Here is a 25,359-nt window from a genome sequence, read left to right on the forward strand (position 1 = left end):
AAGTCTGGTTCTTTTTCCACTGAATTGTTTTAAGTTGAATTTTTTTACACTGAATTTGTTTTTAGAAATTGATTTTTTTTTTATACTGTTGGTTTTTCAAATTCATAGTCTGATTTTGATGCTGTAAAAATTTAAAATTCGTATTCAAACTCTGATGGCACAGAAAAACCTCAATAACTGAGCCAGATATGAACATTTTCCCTGTTTAAGATTTCCTTGATAAAGTTAAAACATTACATACCTGTCATTTCTGCGTCTGCGAGATGAAGGAAAAACCCAAACTGCAGCCGTAGCAGTGATCCTACACTGATACTGTGCTCAGTTTGAGCAGGTTAGGATGGATTTAATCAGGCCAGTTAACCAAAGTAAATAGAAATATTGTTTTGTTCAGGTGGATTATAAAACAGGATATTCTAAATCGGGGCCTCTGTGCAACACAGGCTCCGTCAATGACACAGATTCTTCAACAGCCAGAAGCTAAATGCCACAAAAGTCGAGACGCTGTATAAATGTGAATAAAAACAGAATGGGATGAATTTCAAATCTCAAACCAATATTTTATTTACAATAGAACATACATTCATGCTGAATGTTGAAAATGAAACATTTTACTATATAATGAAAAAATATTGGCTCATCTTTCATGCACCAATCATGACTATAATCGCCTGTTTGAAAAAAGCTTTTATTTTTGTTTTTTCATTACCAGCCCTGAATTGAAAGTCCACAGAGCAGAAAAACACATGAGTGAATTAACTTAAATCAGAGGGACTGCTGGTTGAAATGTGCTTTTAAATTAAGCAAATAGAAAAGTTCAGATTAACCAATCAATAGAATAATTGACCGTATACTCAAATAGAAAACTTATGCTGCCCTAATATGAAGAAACAATATCTTAACTCAACAACTACAACTCAAAACCTTCCAATTTTCCCCAACCTCATCTTATTTCGGGTTGCAAATGTTTCTTAAGATCTGTGTTTTTTGCTAAATAATCTTTCACAATCATCACCGCCAAATGGTTTTTCTCCATGTGGACTCTCGTGTGTGAATTCAGATTCGTCTTCGTACTGAACTTCTTTCCACAAACATCACAGCCAAACGGCTTCTCTCCTGTGTGGACTCTCATGTGTGACTTCAGATTCGTCTTCATTCTGAATGTCTTTCCACAAACATCACAGCCAAACGGCTTCTCTCCTGTGTGCACACTCATGTGTGTTGTAAGATGCCTCTTCGTTTTGAACTTCTTTCCACAATCATCGCAGGTATGAGTCTTCTCCATAGTGTGCACGCGAATGTGTGCCTTAAGATTTGAGACTTGGTTGAATCTTTTAGCACAGAAATCACAGCCAAACGGCTTCTCTCCTGTGTGGACTCTCATGTGACTTAAAAGAGTTCTTCGCTCACGAACTCTTTTACCACAAACATCGCAGGCAAACGGTCGCTCTCTCTTGTGGACTCTCATGTGTGACGTAAGAGACCGCTCGTCTACAAACTGTTTCCCGCACTCAGAGCAGCTGAAGGACTTCTCGGCAGAGTTAGAAATCAAATCATCATCATGTTCTCTGCATTCAGCTGTTCTGGTTTTCTTCCAATCAGGATCACCGTCTTCACATTCAGGTGCAGAATCTGACAAAGGGTCCTGCCAATGTTTATCGTCATCATCACTGGCTTCAGATTCAGAATCTGGCCAATCACTATCATCATCACCAATACTGACTTCAGTTTCACAGAACTCCTGTTCATCAGTATCTGGTAGTAAACCACTGTTTGGGTATGGTTCCTTTCCCCAATCAGCTTCTGTCTTCATCAGTTCAGCTGAGCTGCTGGTTGGAGGTTCTGTCTCTCTGTTGTCTTCAGTTTTAATCTGAAGAAGCTGTGAGGACTGAGGTTGTTGTTCTTCTTCATCTTCACTCTTCACAGTAACAGCAGTGACTGAGAACCTGCTGATATCACTCTCTTCCTGTCCGTGAAGCTGCTCTCCCTCCCGGCGGCTCCAGAGCTCCTCCTCCTCCTCCTTTATGTGGACGGGTTCTGGGTCCTGCTGGTCCACACTGGAGCTCCAGGGAACCTCTTCTTTAATCACAAACAGCTGCTGAACATCTGCAGGAACACACAAAAAGAAAAATAGGTTCAGGACAAATGTGAGTTTATTTTATTTACCCTGATCATGAGTAGTTTTCAAATCAAATCAAATTTATTTGTAGCACATTTCATGTACAAACAGTTCAAAGTGCTTTACATAAAATAAAAGCATTGCAGCAGGGAGTGGAAGAAGCATTAAAAATACATAAAAGAATATAAAGAGAAACAAATAAAATCATTTAAATGAATTTAAAAACAAGCAACAGTCCAGATAATTCAAAGATATCGTGCAGATTTCATGCATAGACACATGAGAACAGAAATGTTTTTAACCTGGATTTAAAAATGTCTCCATTTGGTAAAAGTTTAATCTCCACTGGCAGTTTGTTCCACTTGTTTGCAGCAGAACAGCTAAATGCTGCTTCTCCATGTTTAGTCTGGACTCTGGACTGGACCAGCTGACCTGAGTCCTTGGATCTAAGAGCTCTGCTGGATTTATATTCTCTGAACAGATCACAGATTGTAAACCATCAGCAGGCTTTTAAAATCTATTCTGTGACTGACTGGAAGCCAGAGTAAAGATGTTAAAGCTGCTGTGATGTGTTCAGATCTCTTAGTCCGGGTTAAAACTCCAGCAGCAGCGTTCTGGATGAGCTGCAGATGTTTAATGCTCTTTTTGGGAAGTCCAGTTAAAAGAGCATTACAGTGATGGAGTCTGCTGGAGATGGATGCATGGATGAGTTTCTCCTGGTCTGTTTGGGAGAGGAAACCTTTAATTCTGTTGATGTTTCTGAGATGGTAAAAAGCTGCTTTGGTGACAGCTTTGATGTGGCTGCTGAAAGTTAGATCTGAGTCTATCAACACTCCCAGGTTTCTAACTCGGTCAGTGATTGTAAGAGCCCGAGTCTCAAGATATGTACCAATGTTTTAATGTTGGTCAAAACATTATAAACGGGTCCAAATGGCTAAAATAAAACAGAGAAACAGATGTGAGTCACTTACTGAGATCTTTGCTGTCTTGTGTCTGCTCCAGTTCTGATGTGGATGCTGCAGGTACGGGGGGCACCAAGCTGGGTCCTCTGGGGTCATCTGGTTGGAGGCTCCACCTTTGAGGCATCCCTGCTCCACCTGCGATTCTCCTCTTCAAAATCCTTATTTGTAACTCTCTGATGTATCTGCTGTCTGAAACTGTTAAGCACACAAATGTCAACCATTACGTCAGTTATTCATGAAAGCAACTGAGAACCAGAGGACATGAGGAGCAGTGGAGTTCTGACAGCTGAAATGTTACTTTTGTTCAAGACTCTGAATTTCTGTCTTCTGCAGAGACATTCAGGTGTTCATCTCCGTACAGAATAACCACAGCATGTTCTGCACATCACACACATGGAGACACAACAGAGAGCATGAGTTCAGAAAGAAAAACACCACAGCAGTTATTTCCCTGTGATGCCTCACCTGTCTGTTCCACTGGAAGCATCGATGCAGACTCTGCTGGGGCTGTGACTTGGCAACATGACACAGTCACATACTTCTGTTATAGGCAACTTCACACGACAAACCCTGGGTGGCACTGGCGCCATTACCCTCCACAAATGCACTTCATAGCTTCATAGCTACTTGGCTAGAGAGTGCAAAGTGTGTGTGTGTGTGTGTGTGTGAGAGAGTGTGTGTATGCCATGATGATAATAATAACACATTTTCTTTATAAAGTGCTTTACTGAAATCCCAGTGTTCTATTCATTGTAGGCTATGTGTGCAATATATTATCATATGGCATATTTGCAGTGAACTCATATTAATATCTATGCACTGTTTTATTAGATCTCTCTTGGTAGAAAATACTGTGAGACAGGGGGAAACCGGGCTTCCTTGCACTGATGGACAGAACCAGTGGAATGCTGGGCCAAAAAGAAATGCTGGTCAGAGGAAGATGAAGTATGTATGCTTCAAACGACACAACAGGAAGGATGTCTACCAGCTGCCATCAACTTCACAGCCATCCTTTACCACTCCAGAACCTACGGAGCGCCTAAAGCAGAGGTCACCAACTGGCGGACCGCGAAGCCGTCCCATACGGACCCGGACCTAACCGGCCAAAAACAGAAGGTTATGATAAAACCTGACGGAGCGCTTCCATTTTAACCGGCGCAGCTTTTTTAGTCTTTACGGTAGCAGTTTAGCTGCTGTGGAAACGAACAAACAAATCCCACGTGATACTACTCAGCCAATCAAGTCTGTGCATTACAGGCGGTAAACATTGCGAACCTACAGTGCAGACACAGAAAAGAGAGTGAGTCAAGTTACACATGAAAAGATGATAGATAGCATACAGTTAGAGAAAACAAAGGGAGATATACAGACGACTGACTTGAAGAAAGTTGAGAAACAGGAGTGAGACGGAGAAAGGTAGAGAAACAGGAGTGAGACGGAGAAAGGTAGAGAAACAGGAGTGAGACGGAGAAAGGTAGAGAAACAGGAGTGAGACGGAGAAAGGTAGAGAAACAGGAGTGAGACGGAGAAAGGTAGAGAAAATTAAGTAACAAATGGCGCTCTCCAAAAAAAGAAAAGTGGACAGCGAAAATACAGTATTTAATCCGGAATGGACAGACTCGTTTCTGTTCATACTTCCCACTGGGAGCATTAAAACTTTGTGTCTCATATGTTCAGAGACTGTGGCACTTATAAAAGGTGCCAATGTGAAACGCCATTATGAGACAAAACATAAAGGTTTTGAACAAACGTACCCACTCAAATCTGAAGTGAGATCACAGAAAATAAGTGGTCTCAGAGCCCAATATGACCAGTCCAGAAAGCGTTCTGTGAAGACCTGTTAGGTGTCACTCCCCTTCAGACCAGTACAAGAGGAGAAGACATCTACCTGGCCATAAAGGAGATGTTAACAAAGAGAGGAATAGAGCCAAAACAAGTGGTTTCAATAACCACAGATGGAGCCCCTGCTATGATCGAGAACATTATACTTATCTGCAGTCATACATACATGTTCAGTTCTATGTTACGTGACAATAAATACTGTCAAAAAGTTTTTGAATTGTACTGAATTCATTTGATTTAACCGTCAGGTATTGATTACATGCAGATGTTGATACAACTACTTGGCTCCTTAAATATATTTCACACTAAATAGTTAGACATTATGATCTTCCGGACCTTTGCTTCAAGAAATTTTCTCCAACTGGACCTCTTTAAATTTTAGTTGAATACCCCTGCCCTAAAGGGATATGGAGTAGGGGTGGGCGGAAAAATCGATTCATGTACATATCAGGATTTTTAATGGGATGATTTTAAAAATTGATTTTTCTCCCCTGAATCGATTATATTACGCATATCCATGTCCAGAAAAACTTCATCAATTCATTACATTAAGTTATGTTAAAACTAGCCCACATTTGTGCTGTGTGGACATTTCAATTCATTTTGTAACTGTAAACTTTAAAAAATGATGTACATGTTAAGTAGCTCTTTTTGTCTCGGTTGAAATAAATGTCAGCTGCTGGACTGACTGACACGGACTGATGTGCATCGTTTATGGGAACGACATTCATTCTAGAAGTGTATGATTCAACTTGTTTGTTTTTTCAGGAAGAAAATTGCAATTACTGGTTATATCACAGATTCTATAATAGGACAGATACGCCACTCACGGTGCATTTCCGGTTTCCAACGAGGCGATTTTAGTTGCAGTTCCACCCTCTTTCCACGTGGGGCTCCCAATTTTGGAGACCAGAATGAATGGAGTCCTATTGAGCTATACGCCCTTTCGTGCCCTTATCTCAAGATATAATTTTTTCTCTAGTAATTCGAATGTTGTTTTCGAAAGAGGGTGTTTAGAAAATACCCATGGCTGAGTTTTAGATTTTTAGAGCCACTCATTTGCTTAAAAAAAGGATTTGAAGTGTATATGACGTGATACATAGCTGGTTGACCAGCTGTCATTAGCACAATGCTAGCGCGTTGTGGACAACAAGAAGCCAACCTGTAAGAAATCAAAGGGATATATGTACTCGTTCAGTATATTTTTTACTTGAAACCCATGTTGAGCTCTCAGAAACTACATTCAAATCTGAGCGCTCTTGAGGAGACTTAGGTGAAACTGACCATTTGTAGCATCTAGCTCCATTGGGCCCCATTCATTCTGGTCTCCACCGACGCCCCCAGTGGAATTCTGGTGGAACTGCAGCCAAAAAGCCGGTACAATGGGGCTTAATAGAGAGTGGCAAGGCTGTTCGTTATAATGGCTGTGGTTATATCAATCGCTGGCGCATCAACTTGCGCCACTATATATTGAGAATGAGTAGTCACGTGACTCCGGTCGGCCATCGTGACGTCATCAACACCGCTCGCGGTGGCAGACGCGGCAACCATGCTCTTCTTTTAGTTGTTTAATGTTGCCTAACCCAATCTAAATTGTCCTTTACATTGTTATATAATTGTTTTGCCTTATTGTCATACCATATCTCTGTCATTGTTCTTTAATTGCAGTAAAAAATAAATGAAAAAAAAAACGCGGGAACCATGCTAGAGCCTTTAGCCTCCTGCAGCAATGATGTAACGTTAGCTCTACTGTCCATGAACATTTGCCTAGCTATGGTGAACATTGTTTGTCCCATCTCCAAAACAATCAACTGTTTTAGCAAAACACCGGTAGCAATGTTAGTGTATGACAACTTCTTCATAATTAACAGTATTGCCAGTTGATGAACTTACCCTCAGATTGAAGTCTACGTTTCTTTATCTGGGGGGAAGCAGCGGTCCGCTCGGTGAGTTGACGCCTCTTTGGCCGGGTAAAGCGATTGTATCCCAACCACAACTCTGGGAAAGGATGATCCTCGGTTGGTCTTTTGTCCGCGAAGTGATGGGAACAAACAAAAACGTTGCGGGGTGGCTTCTTTAAATCCAATGCCTTCAGCCAGGCCCGTGATTCCGAGTCGGTATCGGGCTTGCGAAAAAATGTAAAGAACGGAGGGCATGGACATTGCCTCTTCGTGGCTGGTTTGTGGTCAAAGCACTCTCTATCTAACCACTCGTTCAAGTGCTTTCTTGAGCTTGTACAGCCAACTACTGCACATTTCATTCCCGAACCACTTTTCCTCTTAAGGTTTTCCATCCTTTTTCCTCACTGCGTCGATATCGGAGCTAGCTAGCAAAACAAACCGGAGCCCGCCAGAACGGAAGGGGAAAGCATCGACGGGAGGAGTTTAGGAAGTAGCGCGGAATGAGTATAAAAACTACATTACCCAGCATGCCACAACAGGTACGAGTATGCTGGGAGCCCCGCCTTATGACTGTTCCAGGTAGCACGAAGCTTGGCGTGGCCTTTCCCAGACGACTGTAAAATAAGGCTTAAACCGAACCATTTTGTAACCAATCTCACATTAGATTAACGACTAAGTATGTGACAAATAATTATAGCTATCACAGGAACAGTTTTCAGAAAGTTTATTCACTTTCGCGATGTTCTGATCAGGCATCTATGCGGCCACCTACCCTCAGCAGTCTCACACATAAGAATCTCACCAATAGATCTCTAACGTCGGTGTTTTTAGTCCAAAAACAAACAGAAATTCTACCTTTGGAGTAGAAATATCAACTTAAAACCCTGCTAACAGTCAGAAAAAAGGTTTCCTGTGTCGGTAACTCTGCTCATAACCATGTTCTAACTAACGCCACAGCCCTTTTACATACAATAGAAACTCTCTGCTAACGCTACCAAAGGTCCGTTTTTCTGTCAACACGAAAAACCGGAAATAGCCGTCATTTTCGATTTTTCGTTGTAAACCACAAACGGATTTTGTTGTCTTCATTAAAAAAAAATCAAATAACGGTCCAAATTTGGTTTTTGGAAATTACATTTTTTATTTTTCGTTTCTTACATTCGAAAATTATGGCAGGCAGACCGGAAGCGGAAGTAACGCCAAAATAAAATTAGCGTGCTAATTTAATATCAAACATATTTTCCGCTTTTTATACACCCATTGTAGGTAGTAGGCTGCATTTATTTTAGTTAAGTGAAATTACAACTGTTGGTTTTTCAAATTCAAAGTCTGATTTTGATGCTGTAAAAATTAAATATTAGAAATTAATATTCAATCTCTGATGGCACAGAAAAACTTCCATAACTTAGCCAGATATGAACATTTTCCCTGTTTAAGGTTTCCTTGATAAAGTTAAAACATTACATAGATACATTTCTGCGTCTGCGAGATGAAGGAAAAACCCATACTGCAGCTGTAGCAGTGATCCTACACTGATACTGTGCTCAGTTTGAGCAGGTTAGGATGGATTTAATCAGGCCAGTTAACCAAAGTAAATAGAAATATTGTTTTGTTCAGGTGGATTATAAAACAGGATATTCTAAATCGGGGCCTCTGTGCAGCACAGGCTCCGTCAATGACACAGGTTCTTCAACAGCCAGAAGCTCAATGCCACAAAAGTCGAGACGCTGTATAAATGTGAATAAAAACAGAATGGGATGAATTTCAAATCTCAAACAAAGATTTTATTTACAATAGAACATACATTCATGCTGAATGTTGAAAGTGAAACATTTTACTATATAATAAAAAAATATTAGCTCATCTTTCATGCACCAATCATGACTATAATCGCCTGTTTGAAATAACTTTTTATTTTTATTACTTCATTACCAGCCCTGAATTGAAAGTCCACAGAGCAGAAAAACACATGAGTGAATTAACTTAAATCTGAAGGACTGCTGGTTGAAATGTGCTTTTAAATGAAGCAAAAAGAAAAGTTCAGATTAACCAATCAATCGAATAATTGACCGTATACTCAAATAGAAAACTTATGCTGCCCTAATATGAAGAAACAATATCTTAACTCAACAACTACAACTCAAAACCTTCCAATTTTCCCCAACCTCATCTTATTTCGGGTTGCAAATGTTTCTTAAGATCTGTGTTTTTTGCAAAATAATCTTTCACAATCATCACCGCCAAATGGTTGTTCTCCTTGTGGACTCTCGTGTGTGACTTCAGATGCGTCTTCGTTCTGAACTTCTTTCCACAAACATCGCAGCCAAACGGCTTCTCTCCTGTGTGGACTCTCATGTGTGTCGTAAGATGACCATTTCGACCAAATCTTTTACCACAAACATCGCAGCCAAACGGTTGCTCTCTCGTGTGGACATTCAGGTGAGACGTAAGATGCGTCTTCGTTCTGAACGTCTTTCCACAAACATCGCAGCCAAACGGCTTCTCTCCTGTGTGGACTCTCATGTGTTTCTGAAGATGTTCATTTCGACTAAATCTTTTACCACAAACATCGCAGCCAAACGGTTGCTCTCCCGTGTGCACACTCATGTGTGATGTAAGATGCCTCTTCGTTTTGAACTGCTTTCCACAATCATCGCAGGTATAAGGCTTCTCCATCGTGTGCACACGAATGTGTGCCTTAAGATTTGAGACTTGGTTGAATCTTTTAGCACAGAAATCACAGCTGAATGGTTTCTCACCCGTGTGGACTCTCATGTGTGACTTAAGAAGAGTGTTTCGGCTGAATCTTTTACCGCAATCATCACAGCCAAACGGCTTCTCTCCTGTGTGGACTCTCATGTGATTCTTAAGATTTTCCTTTCGTCTAAATCTTTTTCCACAAACATCACAGCCAAACGGCTTCTCTCCTGTGTGGACTCTCATGTGTGACTTCAGAGACTCTTTGGAGAGAAACTGTTTACTACACTCAGAGCAGCTGAAGGACTTTCTGGCAGTGTTACAGCCTCCATCATGATTTACATCTGACTCAGGTACCATTGTCTGTTTCCGATCTGTGTCACTGGCTTCAGATTCAGAATCTGGCCAATCACTATCATCATCAACAATACTGACTTCAGTTTCACAGAACTCCTGTTCATCAGTATCTGGTAGTAAACCACTGTTTGGGTATGGTTCCTTTCCCCAATCAGCTACTGTCTTCATCAGTTCAGCTGAGCTGCTGGTTGGAGGTTCTGTCTCTCTGCTGTCTTCAGTTTTAATCTGAAGAAGCTGTGAGGACTGAGGTTGTTCTTCATCTTCTTCTTCTTCTTCTTCTTCACTCTTCACAGTAACAGCAGTGACTGAGAACCTGCTGATATCACTCTCTTCCTGTCCGTGAAGCTGCTCTCCCTCCCGGCGGCTCCAGAGCTCGTCCTCCTCCTCCTCCTTTATGTGGACGGGTTCTGGGTCCTGCTGGTCCACACTGGAGCTCCAGGGAACCTCTTCTTTAATCACAATCAGCTGCTGAACATCTGCAGGAACACACAAAAAGAAAAATAGGTTCAGGACAAATGTGAGTTTATTTTATTTACCCTGATCATAAGTTGTTTTAATGTTGGTCAAAACATTATAAATGGGTCCAAATGGCTAAAATAAAACAGAAAAACAGATGTGAGTCACTTACTGAGATCTTTGCTGTCTTGTGTCTGCTCCAGTTCTGATGTGGATGCTGCAGGTATGGGGGGCGCCAAACTGGGTCCTCTGGGGTCATCTGGTTGGAGGCTCCACCTTCCAGGCATCCCTGCTCCATCTGTGATTCTCGTCTTCACCATCCTTGTTTATGACTCTGATGCATCGGAAGGTATTTTCAGATTTCAGGGCGTTTACGCCACATCTTCAGCTGTCTGAAACTGTAAATACACAAAAGTGAACTATTCAGTTTCAGTTATTCATTTAAACAACTAATAATAAATAATCACTTGTTTTTTAAAATATTGTTCGTAAAAAATGTTTATTTCCGTTCTATAAATGTGGATGTTTTAAGTGTAAAATGTTCATTTTTGGCGAGAACTCTCCATCCTTCCGAGTCCAGCGCTGATATACTTCACATGTGACCACCAATAAATACTTTGTTTAACTTAAGATTTCTCCAGCTTGTTCTTGAGCTTCCAATGAAAGAATAGCGCTAATAATTTGGTGCCGTGACCCGGATTGGCTGACTGAGACTGTGTTCGAAGGAGGACTGCCGGAGCTGATCGGAGGGGACCCTTTTTTCAGACAATTCACGGCGCCCGAACACAAGGTGAGCAGAAAACCTGTTGTATGAGTATATATGTGAAATTTCATGCTCAATTAAGTTGACTGAATTAAGATCCTCTGATCACTAAAATTCTAAGTATTCAAAGAAAAACTATCTGAACAAAAAATGTTCTACAAATTGAGACTTTATTATTTCCACCTGAAGCAGGACTGAGATCAGACAGTCAGACAATATGACATGTGAAAATATCAGGATTTAATAGCAAGGCTAGACAGTCAGATGTCAAACAGTTTGTTGAAAGTAGTAAAGGTTAGCCTTTTTATTTCAGAGATAATATTAACTTGACTTTAAAATTTAGTTGATCTAAATACATCTCCTCTGTCTGTTTTCACCAATTAATGTTCTTTGGATAAGCCTGAGTTAATAGTTATCATCAATATTTAGATTTGATCTCATTAAACCATTATACTATTTAACTAAATCATTTAACCATTTAACTGCAGCAGATCTATGAAACAATTAATATGCTCTCTTAATAAAGCAGCAAGGTGCTTTATAGAGAGGTTTAAATGAGTTATTAGGAGATTAACAAAAAGACAGCTGCAGTGAGACTCAGTCATAACAAGATAAGTCAAGGTTTGTTTTTATGGTGCATTTAAAAACAGCCACAGTGACCAGAGAGCCGTATAAGTGAAGCAATATATGAACATGAGAAGCAATTTCTACCCCTGTAGATAAATATTAATTGAATTAAACAGTATAACATTGGATAGAATGAGTGAAATAGAAATAAAAATGGTGTTTACAGTTAAAGAGATGCCACTCAATCAGATTAACAAGATGGTATGGTTCAATTCGATCTGTGCTCAGTCATAAAATGTGTTTGAAAGAAAAAGGATATGAATGGGATGAATGAAATGTTCTGTGAGAACAGTTGTAATCGTGTGTTTTGGTTCATCAGAAGATGTTCCATGGGAGATGACCCAAGTTTTTTAATCTGGTGCACTAAATCGATCAATCAATCAGCCTTTATTTAGCACTTTTCATGCAAGAAAATGTTGCACAAAGTGCTTTGCAAGATAGAAGCAAATAAAACAAAGCAGTGAAACCCAAGGCCACATACAGACACACACACACTCAGCTATACTTACACATACATATACACGCCACACATACTGGAAGGAAGAAGTAAAGCTTCAGTAAAACAGAATATACTAAAGCACAGAGCTATGAACTGCACGATTAAAGGCCAAATTTATGTCAAAGAAAAACAAGAAGGATCCTCAACAATTTCACTAACATTCCAAAACTGCTCAGAGCATAGAGAATTATTACAAAACAATATTAAGAAGAAAAGTGACAAAAGCATACCTGATCTGGGCCCTTAGATCAAAGCATGATGCAAGGTAACAGTGATCAATAACAGTGATCAATCTCCAACCAAAGATCTGATGTCAAGCAGCAAGGCCACAACGCTCACCTCAAAGATAAAAAAAATAAAGGATGAATTAAGATAAACAAATAAAATTAACCAATGTTTTTAATTCTAATCTGTATGGAAACATGTTATGGTATCACGTGATGTTGGAAGCAGCTCTGATGTCACACTGTTGGGACCACATGAAGTGTTTCTGATTCAACTGGAGCCGAAAAAAACTTAATGCTGATCCTGAACTGTTTGTGGACGGCTCAGCATCACGAAACACAGCCACTGGATAAGAATTAAAGAGAATTTAGTATTAAGTAACAAGTGAGAATTAAGCAGATTATGCTGAAATTTTATCTCAACGCTCTGAGCTGAATTAAAGGGGAACTCCGGGGCATTTGAAGCGTGTTTCCATTGCTAGAGGTTGTCAAATAACGATAGTATGACACAGAGAGGTGCGTATCTGCGCTCCCTGTGTGGAGATTGCTCTGTCCGCACAGCATGTATGCGAGGCTAATACGTGGTGGCTAAGGGGCAAGCGCTAACCCTTCCACATAAAACAACAACTTGCACACTGCAGAAACGTCACACCACTTTATAACCCATCCGACAATAAAGTCACAAGCCTTACCATCAAAACCATATGCATGGTTCTCACATTACTGGCATGGGGAGGTTACAAAACAACTGTATAAACAGCATGTAACTCACCGGCTGGTTGTAGGCTCGCGCATGTGAAAGCCCAGAAGAGTCGATGGAGGATAATCCCATATACAAAACAATTATATTCTCTAGAAAAACTGCGTTCAAGTATTTAAAACATTACAACAATACATGCCCAGTAATATTGTTGTAATGTTTTAAATACTTGAACGCAGTTTTTCTAGAGAATATAATTGTTTTGTATATGGGATTATCCTCCATCGACTCTTTTGGGCTTTCACATGCGCGAGCCTACAACCAGCCGGTGAGTTACATGCTGTTTATAAAGTTTTTTTGTAACGTCCCCATGCCAGTAATGTGAGAACCATGCATATGGTTTTGATGGTAAGGCTTGTGACTTTATTGTCGGATGGTTTATAAAGTGGTGTGACGTTTCTGCAGTGTGCAAGTTGTTGTTTTACGTGGAAGGGTTAGCGCTTGCCCCTTAGCCACCACGTATTAGCCTCGCATGACATGCTGTGCGGACAGAGCAATCTCCACACAGGGAGCGCAGATACGCACCTCTCTGTGTCATACTATCATTATTTGACAACCTCTAGCAATGGAAACACGCTTCAAATGCCCCGGAGTTCCCCTTTAAGAGAGTACAGACCATATTTATCCAAAACAGGTTTATCAGTTAGTCATTGAGAAGAAATGGCTGCTTTCTTGATGCTGTGCTGCTCCCAAAATAAGATCTAACCACAAACATTTCTATTCTGCAGCAAAGAGCAACGCAGGAGGAGAAACTGCAGTGGAGTTAATTAATTAACAATTAATCATGGTTTTAATAAAACTTCTAAAGTTTTCCCAGAAATTCAGTGTGTTTTTGTCTTCTTTTGTCTTGGTTCTGCATTGTCTTGTGTTGATGTGTTCTCTAAATGATTTGAAGTTTTTTCCACAGCAAAATAAATTGATTGTACTGAATTTCTCATTAATGCTGCACAGCAGCTTGGTGACTATTCTGGTTTTGTCCTAAAACAAGGGTTATATCAACTGACCAGTTGTTTTGTTTTGTGTTTCTTTTATTTTGTTTTATGTTTGGTTTGGGGTTCATATGAAAAAAAAATAATTGGGCACTAGGATTGAACCTTTCGAAAAAAGACCTGAGTATAAAAATACAGTGCAAATGACAAGATGCACTGGTATGCTGCTCGATTTGTTCTCCTGCTAACATTAATCCACAGATTCAGAACCACTATAGGACATACTGCCGGAGGACTCATACGCTTGAGTTCTGGTAAAATTATCCCAAAAGAAGATTAGTTAGGAAAAAGGTTGTGGTAAAGACCCCTTCATGGGGTGAAGTGAAGTGCTAGTAACCTCTCCTTCGAGTTAGCTCCGAATCAGAATCCTGATGTTCAGCCATGAGGAGAACCGAGCACCAAGCAGTGACAGGATTGGACCAGAAGGGAACGCACGACTCAGCACAGGGTCTTCATAAAAATGTTTCACTTGAAGAAATGTTCAGTTATTACACATCATTGTATCAGAAATAATCATAATTTCTCAACAGGTTCATATACTCATTATCATGCCATGGTTAAATTTGTAATTGTTAGGTTTTCATTTTTGCATTTCATGTAATCATTTAGCCAATTCCTCTTTCATGTTGTTGATGAATCATTTTTAGTTATAAATCAACTAAGCATAATCAATCATTAGTATGTCCATTGCCATTGGCGTGACTCGGCTGGTCGGAGCGGGACCTTAGACATTGATGAGTCGGTCGGTCGCCAAGTGGAAATGGGGCCATAGCAGAATTTTCCCGGTTAGGCTATCTGGTTTTTCGCTCCTATTCGTTGCCAACTGTGGACGATCCTGATGGTAATGTTAATCGCCGTAAGCAATGTTTGAGTGTCAATAGTTTAGAAATTGTTTGGTAGCTTAGTTAATTATTGTCGTGTGTTGTGATGGTACTTGAGGGTGAGCAGGGACTTGACACAATCGAGCTAACAACTGCCACCTGTAGTCAGGATTTATTATAGATACACAACACCAGGCGTTTTCTGAATACAAGTGTAGCTCAGAGGGTATGAAAAGGTGTTGGTTTGAACCTGATTCAGTCTGCTTCTTAGAACAAAGGTAAACAGTTTGGCGTGGATATTTTGTGTCCTCGACAGTAGATTATACAGCAATGGATGTTTGGATGTTTATGTGTTTGAGTCCTTTAAGCACAACCATTAATGTGTCATCACATTTCTCAAATTGTGTCAGTACAAATAAACCTCACAGTTAGACTCTGATTGTGTGTTTAAACCTGCAGCAAAGCTCCAACTTTCTCAGCAGCATCTGCATTTCACTGTGGTTCTTAAAGGTCAGCAGTTTGTTATCAGAGTGCAGACGGTTAGAGGAAACAACACATTTTTCATGCAAAGACTCTAGATCACCACCGTCTATAAACACTTTGTTTAAAGGTAAATGCTCACTGTTTAACTTGAAATGTATTGAGTGAAATAAGGAAAATTCCCCTGTTAAACTGCGGGAAACGCTTTACCAAAGCAGTCAGGGCGGTTTCTGTTCGTTGCGGTTCAAATAAGAGCAGGAATCTGACTCAGTGCTGTTTTACGGGTTTTTAGACTTTGCTTTATACTAAACCAAAGAATTTTGTAAGCAATCTTACATTAGATTAAGGATTATGTATGTGACAAATCATTATAGCAACCACAGGAACAGTTTTCAGACAGTTTATTATTCACTTTCGCGATGTTCTGATCAGGCATCTATGCGGCCACCTACACTCAGCAGACTCACCAATAGATCTCTAACGTCGGTGTTTTTAGTCCAAAAACAAGCAGAAATATTAACTTAAACCCTCCTAACAGTCAGAAAAATGTTTTCTGTGTCGGTAACTCTGCTCATAACCATGTTCTAACTAACGCTACCAAACAGCTAGTTACATTTCCATTGGTGGGTTAAATTACCTGTCCAGCAGAAAACAGACAACTTCGGCGTCTCTCTGTCGTCTTTCCAGCTTCGGTTCCGCTTCTTCACGCTCTTTCGCTTCTTCTTCAGCTACTATGATCCTCCATCTGTCAAAATTTGGCTTTAAAACTTCTCACAACACTAAATTTTTCACCAGAAGCAGAAACTGTTCTGTAGACGGCGAAAACTCTGCTGGAGGCTCGGAACAAGACCACAACAGTTAGCTTAATGCTAATCAGTCCTACATTTTTTTCGTTCCCCCCTGGAACGCGGTCAGCAGATATGTCAATCCTAATATACGAATCCCCTTGCTGTAAATTTTATTTCTTCATTTATTTTTCTTATCAACAATACCTTAATCCCTCTTCGAAATACTATGCCTCTACTATGTTATCTACAAGTTATATTGTTGTAATTGCCTTACTTGTTTGTATTTTCTTGTTTGTGTTTACATTGTTTAAATAAAGTTTTTTTTAAACACAAGCGTCGACGTCACTTCCTTGATCTGGGACGAGCCCGTAAAAGTCCTCATCGAAACTCATAACATGCACAAGGAAAAGTGAATTCAGCGTCAGTATTGAGAACTAATATCCTTGTCTAATTGATAGTAGGTAACATTTGAAATATCTTTTAAGTGTTGCCTTGAAAACATAAGCCTTTATCACAATTCAGTGATTTTTTTTTTTTTTATATACTCTCGTCTGGAACTTTGACGGCGGAAACAACTGTGTACACGTGACTGAGGATAGTCAAACACGGTTACTTCGGGCTACTGCAGCGGAAGAATAAGATTGTTATTTGCTGCTACAGCGCGAGGTGAAAAGATAGGACAAGATGCCATACACTTGTCTCTATCCCGGCTGCGGACTAAAACGCAAGCCGTTCAATCAAGAGAGCTTCCATGAGCTGCCGTACAGACATAATGACCAGGAACTTCTGCAGCAGTGGATGGTTGTTCTGAATATGGACATCACGACGCCGGTCGAGACGCTGAAGAAAAAGCGCTATCGTGTATGTAGTCGACATTTCGATAAGGACGATTTCATTCATCCTAGAACTGTCAAGGAGTCTAAAAGGGTGCACCGAGTAAGAGTACAGCTAAGAAGAAATGCCATTCCACGAGTGGGGCCACCGGCAACAGACACAGTGGAGGTAAGTTTACTAGTAACTTTTTTTTTTAATGATAACGTGTCGGGGGAGGGGGCATCATGAAACATGTTTGAATCCAGTCAAAAGTAACATTATGTAAGAGGTCTAAAGTTTTTACGTTGCTATATTCTACATGAATTTTTATGTTGTAGAGTTGTGAATTTATTTTATCAATGGAGAAATTGAGCAGCCTTGCCTTGTTGTCTACAGTAGTAGATCAACCCTCATCTTACATTGAAGCTCGGATGGTTGGAGGATGGATTGGGACTGGATGAGCGTGTTGAACATCAAGATCTATTATGTTGTTTTAGCAACTAATATTGTCTTATATTCTCCTTTTTGAAATGTCCGTCACATGATAGGCTGGTGATCAGCAGCCTGCACAGGCCATTATTGATGATGAATCCGATATGATTCAGCGCCCTCAGTCAACGCCCGTAAAGAGCCAGGACACGACATCCAAGAGTCGGGTTGCGTGTCTAACACTCTCCCTGAGGAGTCCAGAGTCATCTGATGTTAGACCACGTACTCGGCGTTCCTTGTCAGGCATGTACATGGCCCGCACTCCAACATGGAAACTTTCTGAGGTAATTATAGCTACATAGTTGATATACTGCTCAAGCTTTTCACTGTATTAGATCACATAATTTATGATGATTCGATGTGGCCTTTTACGGGCTCGTCCCAGATCAAGAAGTGACGTCGACGCAGCTTTAGCTGCAGAGAAGCTATCAGGCTTGTGTTGATAATAATAAACTCCTGGACTATGTACAAACTTCCAAATGCACCGTTTGGTGAGTACAGACCATATTTGTACGACTGTAGAAGTTTGGTGTCATGGCATGTGATTTTAGTGTGGTAATTTTGGAGATACTGCCAGGGTCCGTTAGGGCTTGTACTAAGCTATTCGGGATAATAGCTTAGTACAAGTATATAATTATAAGTATATAATATGTATATACACACATATCCAACAGAACAATTTTTACAAGTTTTATGTACATTTATGTACAGGAGTCCACACGCATATAGTCAAAGAGGCTATTGCTGCTCGGTACACAAACAATACACAAAACTGAAAATGAAGCTTCTCTTCAGAGTTAACCAAGGCCAAAATGATGAAACAAAACAAACTAGATTTTAAAGGTTTGGGGCTGGTGGTGGTCAAGGTATGGTACACACTATTTTGTAGGAAATATTTAATTTCTTCATAAAAGCTCTCCATAGCTGCTGCCGAGTCTCCGTCTCCTCGACGGATAGTAAGATGTCACTGAATGTATAACAGAGGTATGCGACTGTGTCATGTTGCCAAGTCACAGCCCCAGCAGAGTCTGCATCGATGCTTCCAGTGGAACAGACAGGTGAGGCATCACAGGGAAATAACTGCTGTGGTGTTTTTCTTTCTGAACTCATGCTCACTGTTGTGTCTCCATGTGTGTGATGTGCAGAACATGCTGTGGTTATTCTGTACGGAGATGAACACCTGAATGTCTCTGCAGAAAACAGAAATTCAGAGTCTTGAACAAAAGTAACATTTCAGCTGTCAGAACTCCACTGCTCCTCATGTCCTCTGGTTCTCAGTTGTTTTCATGAATAACTGACGTAATGGTTGACATTTGTGTGCTTAACAGTTTCAGACAGCAGAAACATCAGAGTTACAAACAAGGATGGTGAAGAGGAGAATCACAGGCGGAGCAGGGATGCCTCAAAGGTGGAGCCTCCAACCAGATGACCCCAGAGGACCCAGCTTGGTGCCCCCCATACCTGCAGCATCCACATCAGAACTGGAGCAGACACAAGACAGCAAAGATCTCAGTAAGTGACTCACATCTGTTTGTCTGTTTTATTTCAGCCATTTGGACCCGTTTATAATGTTTTGACGAACATTAAAACATTGGTACATATCTTGAGACTCGGGCCCTTACAATCACTGACCGAGTTGGTAACCTGGGAGTGTTGATAGACTCAGATCTAACTTTCAGCAGCCACATCAAAGCTGTCACCAAGGCAGCTTTTTACCATCTCAGAAACATCAACAGAATTAAAGGTTTCCTCTCCCAAACAGACCAGGAGAAACTCATCCATGCATCCATCTCCAGCAGACTCCATCACTGTAACGCTCTTTTAACTGGACTTCCCACAAAGAGCATTAAACATCTGCAGCTCATCCAGAACGCTGCTGCTGGAGTTTTAACCCGGACTAAGAGATCTGAACACACCACAGCAGCTTTAAAATCTTTACTCTGGCTTCCAGTCAGTCACAGAATAGATTTTAAAAGCCTGCTGATGGTTTACATCTGCGATCTGTTCAGAGAATATAAAGCCAGCAGAGCTCTTAGATCCAAGGACTCAGGTCAGCTGGTCCAGTCCAGAGTCCAGACTAAACATGGAGAAGCAGCATTTAGCTGTTATGCTGCAAACAAGTGGAACAAACTGCCAGTGGAGATTAAACTTTCACCAAATGGAGACATTTTTAAATCCAGGTTAAAAGCATTTCTGTTCTCATGTGTCTATGCATGAAATCTGCATGATATCTTTGAACTTATCTGGACTGTTGCTTGTTTTTAAATTAATTTAAATGATTTTATTTGTTTCTCTTTATATTATTTTATGTATTTTTAATGCTTCTTCCACTCCCTGCTGCAATGCTTTTATTTTATGTAAAGGACTTTGAATTGTTTTGTACATGAAATGTGCTACAAATAAATTTGATTTCATTTGATTCGAAAACTACTTATGATCAGGGTAAATAAAATAAACTCACATTTGTCCTTAATGTATATTTCTGTTTGTGTGTTCCTGAAGATGTTCAGCAGCTGTTTGTGATTAAAGAAGAGGTTCCCTGGAGCTCCAGTGTGGACCAGCAGGACCCAGAACCCGTCCACATAAAGAAGGAGGAGGAGGAGGAGCTCTGGAGCCGCCGGGAGGGAGAGCAGCTTCACGGACAGGAAGAGACTGATATCAGCAGGTTCTCCGTCACTGCTGTTACTGTGAAGAGTGAAGATGAAGATGAAGAGAAACCTCAGTCCTCACAGCTTCTTCAGATTAAAACTGAAGACAGCAGAGAGACAGAACCTGAGACTGGACTAAATCATGATGGAGGCTGTAACACGGCCAGAAAGTCCTTCAGCTGCTCTGACTGTAGTAAACAGTTTGTACACGAGCGGTCTCTTAAGATACACATGAGAGTCCACACGGGAGATCCACCGTTTGGCTGCGATGTTTGTGGTAAAAGATTTAGTCAAAATGGTCTTAAGATACACATGAGAGTCCACACGAGACCGAAGCCGTTTGTCTGCGATGTTTGTGGAAAGACGTTCAGAAGGGAAACGCATCTTGAGTCACACATGAGATTCCACGAGGAGAACCACCATTTGGCGGTGATGATTGTGAAAGATTATTTTGCAAAAAACACAGATCTTAAGAAACATTTGCAACCTGAAGTGAATGGACACAGCAGACAAAATGGAGGAACAGGCCTTACTGAGTTCACTGAGTCCACAGCTGCTTAAGGTCGTGGAGTCCAGGATGGCTCCGCGGGCCTCCGTATAAGGCACGGACACTTAACACACCCAAATAAGGCGGCTACTGGTACGAATGGCTTTGAGTATGCATACCCCAACTCTTGGCTAGATGCCCGGACATGACAGAGGCTGGGGAGTGAATCCCTTGAAAAGGCTTGCTTTTCTCTCTACAAGGCAGAGAGGATTTCATAGGGCTATTGGACACAGACTCTCCCAGAAAATGCATCTTTCTGTAAATTGGACACGAACCTGACGACAGAAATAAACATTACAAACAAGTAAGGCAATTACAACAATATAACTTGTAGATTTTGCATTTAAAAGCACATTTCAACCAGCAGTCCCTCTGATTTAAGTTAATTCACTCATGTTACCTTGTGTTTTTACCTTGTGTTAGAATATCCTGTTTTATAATCCACCTGAACAAAGCAATATTTCTATTTACTTTGGTTAACTGGCCTGATTAAATCCATCCTAACCTGCTCAAACTGAGCACAGTATCAGTGTAGGATCACTGCTACGGCTGCAGTTTGGGTTTTTCCTTCATCTCGCAGACGCAGAAATGTATGTATGTAATGTTTTAACTTTATCAAGGAAACCTTAAACAGGGAAAATGTTCATATCTGGCTCAGTTTACAGCTCCAGATGATGTGTGTCCAGGTCCCAGCACAATACTGCACAAAAAGAGGAAGAAAATCTGTGTTTTTCTCATGTATTTCTTAAATAAGTCTTACAGAAATATAAACTTTTACAAGACATGGAGAATATAAAGAAAAAAACAACTGTCTTAATGACAGAATTTAATAAAAATCTATCAAACTTGCAGTAAAAGACACGTCAGTAGCATTTTTTATGCCTTTCTTTTGATTGGGAGTTTTCTCTAAATCATTTCTAATAAAAACATTTTATTACAGGCATCAAAACAGCCAAAAGATTTCCTCAATGCAAACCCAACCATAACTTCTAACATCCTACCTTGCAATTAAAAGGGAAAAACACACAATATAGACGACTCCTGTGTGATGTTTTGTTCTTCTTCTTCTCAGAGAAATGTGAATCACACTGGTACAAACTGCCAACACAGAGAGCATCTGAGCAGCTATCGTCAGTGATAAAATGTAGAAGCTGCATCACCCATTCAGTGATGCTTCATCCTCTGTGTGTCAATACTTTGGAGTTCAGTCATCTCTCTTTCAGCGTTCATGGGTGCTCTTTCATGTTGACTTAAAAGGTATACTGGGCAGCTCAAACTTTCTAGGCTCCGAGCTCAGCAAATAATATAGAAACAATAAAGCAAAAATAAAGAATTTATAGCCACCTAATTGCTCCGTGTTGTGGGCACGGCACAGGGATGAATTATTATGCAAACAGGGTTCAATACAACACCAGAAATTATAAGAAGGGAGGAATTTTACTTTCTTTATTTCCAAACTGCTCCTGTTGTTTATTCATGTGTCTCGAGAGAAGTCTTTTACTCAAATGATTGCATGGTATAAGTTGAACAACGGAGGTGGGAACTCAGTGGCTTCAGCCCCCCTAAAATATTCTTAAGCCCCCCCTAAATAATTTTATGTTCTTTTTTTTTTTTTTTTTTTTTTTTCTTTACAAAAAAATGCTGACCAATTCAATATAATGTGGCCAGAATACGAGTTTAAATAATAATTACTGGTTGTATGATTATTTAACTTAAATATGATCATAAATCTTAGTTTCCCTATAGCAGAGGTCTTCAACAGGGCGTCCGCGGAGGTACTACAGGGGTGTCGCGAAATCTTTGGTTGATTGACGATTTTTAAAAAAAAATTTAACATTTTTTTTTTTACTTTTTTTTTTCAAATAGTTTTTTTCTCACAAATTGTGTGCAAATGTGTGCCATCCACAGATGGTTTGAGAATTCATTGTCCCATCTACATGCATGTTTAAAGTTAAAATCTGTGGATTATTTGAATAGCTCAGTGTTGTATGCAAGATGTTTGTTTATAAATGGCAGTGGCACGGCCACCCTGTACCTTGCACATGTTTAAAATAAAAACATGAATATATTAACCTGTGTATTATTTGAATAGCTTAGTACAATAACAGAGTAGCTATGTTCAGAGGGGAACCCTCAGGGCCTTCTACGCCTTCAGAGAAGGCCTTAAAAAATTCAGAACAAAAACATATAATATAATATATGTATACATAAAAAAAACTCAATCACTCTCATTTAATTTGATACAATACATTTAATAATACATTCTCGCTAATCTATGTTCCAAAGTTAAGTTTACTGTCAAATTCACATCGGCAATGAAAGGGTTACTGTCCTGAAACATACTATCCAATCAGAATCGTCCATCTCTATCGAAGCAAGATTAACCGGCTCATTGGTTAGGACTTCACGCATCTCGGGGAAGGCCAAGCTATGTGTTTTGGTTTGGAGATTGATGGGAAAATTGACCAATCACGGTTTGATTTGAAGTGGGCGGGACCAAAAAAAAGATCGTAGGCCTTCGTGAAGTCTGAAAAGCGTGCAGAGTGGAGCGGTTGACGTTCAAACTTTTGTGTGTGCGCCAGTACTTCCGGTGATTTGACAGCTAGCGTCAGGTTAGGGCCAGCAGTGGCCGTAAACAAAGGTTAACTTATAGCCGAGAAGAAAGATGATAATATAACGTAGCTAAACAGACTAGCTTTCTTCAGTAGCCTAATGCTTACCGATTTAGCAAGCCTAGCAGCCTCGTTGCTAATGCTAGCCGCAGTAACGTTACCAACCATACGACGTCAAGGAGTTGGCTGAGCAGGGGCAAGATTATGGGGCTGGGAGAGTTAACTTCATAATGGGTGAGTGCAGGTTTCATTCACTTGTTTTCATTCTTTCACAGGATTGATTCACTTCATTGGTTTATCCGATTGCTGGCCGCCGAGCCATTATGTGCCTGGGTTTGTGTAGGTTACTGATCATGGTTGTTGTCGATAGTCAGGTTGTGATGTGTGTGTGATCGTGTATTTTTTTCTATGGGTGCGTGCCATTGACTGTATGAGCGGTCTGTGCTCGTTTTTTATTTATTTAATTAGATTGGAGATACTTTATTCATCCCCAAGGAAATTAAATTTTGTCGGAAGACGAGACCAATGTTGTGGCTAGGTTGGATAGCCTTTTTTCCCGCAATGATTTTTTTTTCTTTAGCAATGAGGGCTGAGGTGAAGGCCAAACCGTAGTGCTCACGGTTCGCTACTGGCTATGTTTAGACACGGCACTAGGCCCCGTTAAATATAAAACACAATTGTATGCCATATAAATAGTAGGGGGGTCCCTGCTCCAACTCTCCATCAGTTTGGGGGTCACTGGCCTGAAAAACGTTGAAGATCCATGCCCTATTGAGAATGAGGAGTCACGTGACTCCGGTCGGCCGGTCGGCCATGTTGGCAGAAGAATCTATTGGTTGCCAGGGGCAACGCCATTAACTTAACGGATATCTTCCCGCATTTGTCATTTCGGCAGGGCAGAGACGAATACAAAAGAAAGAAAGAAAGCAAAGCAATGGAGAGAGATAAGGCTAAAGAAAAGGGACCTTACAGGGACAAACTTATTACAAACGCAAAGCAGCGGTATTTGGAGAAACTGTCCAGCATCCAAAATATTGATCCTTACGAGCTCCCTGCAGCAGAATGGCACAGAGACCTGGACCAGTTACCTCTGTGCACATATATGGACATAGTCAATTATCTTGTCTTTGGTGTAAGTTACTACACTATGCAGGAGTTTAAAAGTCACAAATCTTTGGAATCGCACGAGACTTTCTGCTGTGGCTGGGTGCAGGACTTGGCCATCTACAAGCCTCCAGGTGGCTGTGCCTGGTGATGATAACAGCGTTGTACTGGCAAAGGTAAGGTTCTTGTCATGCGTTTTAGTGTGTTGTAATTACATTGCATTGAGACACTTCTTGACCAAAATGACAACGTAATTAACTGCGACTTGTTTTGTAAACACTAGATTAACGAGATGTTCAATGTACACAAACGTTTCCAATGTTTTGATGTATGCTAAAGCTTATGTTTAGGTATTTAGTTGTCATTTGATTGTAGCCCAACAACACATACTGTAGCAGGTTATTGTGTTGGGGGCTGCAAAGTGAACAAACCAGTTCTGGGTTGGCTAGGGTACTTATGTGTGATTGCAAGGCGTACATTCCTGGTTAGTTAGACTTAAGCCATTAACATTTTGAATGCAAGGTGTACATGTCCTAGTTAGATTACAGCCATTATCAATGTGTCTAAAGTGTAGACTGTAACTTGAAATAAATGCTTTTTACTGTTTAGTTTATTTCACTTTATTTATTTTACAGGTCCTGCATTCACGGAGACTCTGTGAGCCTCCACTTACCAGTCCAGTGGTATCACTTCAGTTGTGTGGGGCTTGTGGACAGACCCTCCGCTGACACGCCATGGTTTTGCTCTTCTTGTGCTGAATAGTGTTTCTTTGTTCTTTTGCACTAGTAACAGTATTATTTTATTATTGCTTGTTGTCAATGTTTACATGCTGGAAATGTTTATACTTTTTATTCTGAATGCACA

At 40.4% G+C, this 25,359-nt stretch overlaps 3 protein-coding genes across 3 annotated transcripts in view; 1 reads left to right on the forward strand and 2 right to left on the reverse strand.

Annotated features, from left to right (window-relative positions):
• The window catches only part of LOC142374499 (uncharacterized), an 86,061-nt gene extending 73,531 nt beyond the window's left edge, over positions 1–12,530 (reverse strand). The window contains exon 1 of the mRNA XM_075458220.1: positions 12,451–12,530. The gene's annotated coding sequence lies outside the window, so the exon portion shown is untranslated. The remainder of the gene's footprint in view (positions 1–12,450) is intronic.
• On the reverse strand, positions 691–12,539 carry LOC142374500 (uncharacterized). The gene is made up of 7 exons (XM_075458221.1): positions 12,451–12,539; positions 10,504–10,729; positions 9,007–10,351; positions 8,754–8,758; positions 6,814–7,221; positions 3,088–3,273; positions 691–2,103 (listed from the first exon to the last, which is right to left on the reverse strand). The coding sequence occupies exons 2-7, from the start codon at positions 10,649–10,651 to the stop codon at positions 941–943; spliced, it is 3,255 nt and encodes a 1,084-aa protein (XP_075314336.1). The 5' UTR covers positions 10,652–10,729; positions 12,451–12,539; the 3' UTR covers positions 691–940.
• Positions 12,540–16,684: 4,145 nt separating this feature from the next.
• Positions 16,685–22,883, forward strand: LOC142373598 (uncharacterized). Its single transcript, XM_075456929.1, has 4 exons — positions 16,685–17,284; positions 17,644–17,868; positions 18,913–19,096; positions 20,087–22,883. Exons 1-4 carry the CDS (start codon positions 16,967–16,969, stop codon positions 20,791–20,793), a joined length of 1,434 nt encoding a protein of 477 aa, XP_075313044.1. The 5' UTR covers positions 16,685–16,966; the 3' UTR covers positions 20,794–22,883.
• The last annotated feature ends 2,476 nt before the right edge of the window (positions 22,884–25,359 follow it).

The sequence above is a fragment of the Odontesthes bonariensis genome, chromosome 23 (genome assembly GCF_027942865.1).
Source record: "Odontesthes bonariensis isolate fOdoBon6 chromosome 23, fOdoBon6.hap1, whole genome shotgun sequence".
NCBI classification, from domain to species: domain Eukaryota; kingdom Metazoa; phylum Chordata; class Actinopteri; order Atheriniformes; family Atherinopsidae; genus Odontesthes; species Odontesthes bonariensis.

Excerpts from the sequence above, each read along its gene's own strand:
- LOC142374500 (XM_075458221.1), bottom strand. The coding sequence starts at position 10,651 with ATGGTGAAGACGAGAATCACAGATGGAGCAGGGATGCCTGGAAGGTGG. Across the intron at positions 10,352-10,503 it reads ACAAGACAGCAAAGATCTCA|ATGTTCAGCAGCTGATTGTG; the intron begins GTAAGTGACTCA and ends GTGTTCCTGCAG. Across the intron at positions 2,104-3,087 it reads ACAAGACAGCAAAGATCTCA|ATGTTCAGCAGCTGTTTGTG; the intron begins GTAAGTGACTCA and ends GTGTTCCTGCAG.
- LOC142373598 (XM_075456929.1), top strand. The coding sequence starts at position 16,967 with ATGCCATACACTTGTCTCTATCCCGGCTGCGGACTAAAACGCAAGCCG. Across the intron at positions 17,869-18,912 it reads CAACATGGAAACTTTCTGAG|TTTCAGACAGCAGAAACATC; the intron begins GTAATTATAGCT and ends TGTGCTTAACAG. Across the intron at positions 19,097-20,086 it reads ACAAGACAGCAAAGATCTCA|ATGTTCAGCAGCTGTTTGTG; the intron begins GTAAGTGACTCA and ends GTGTTCCTGAAG.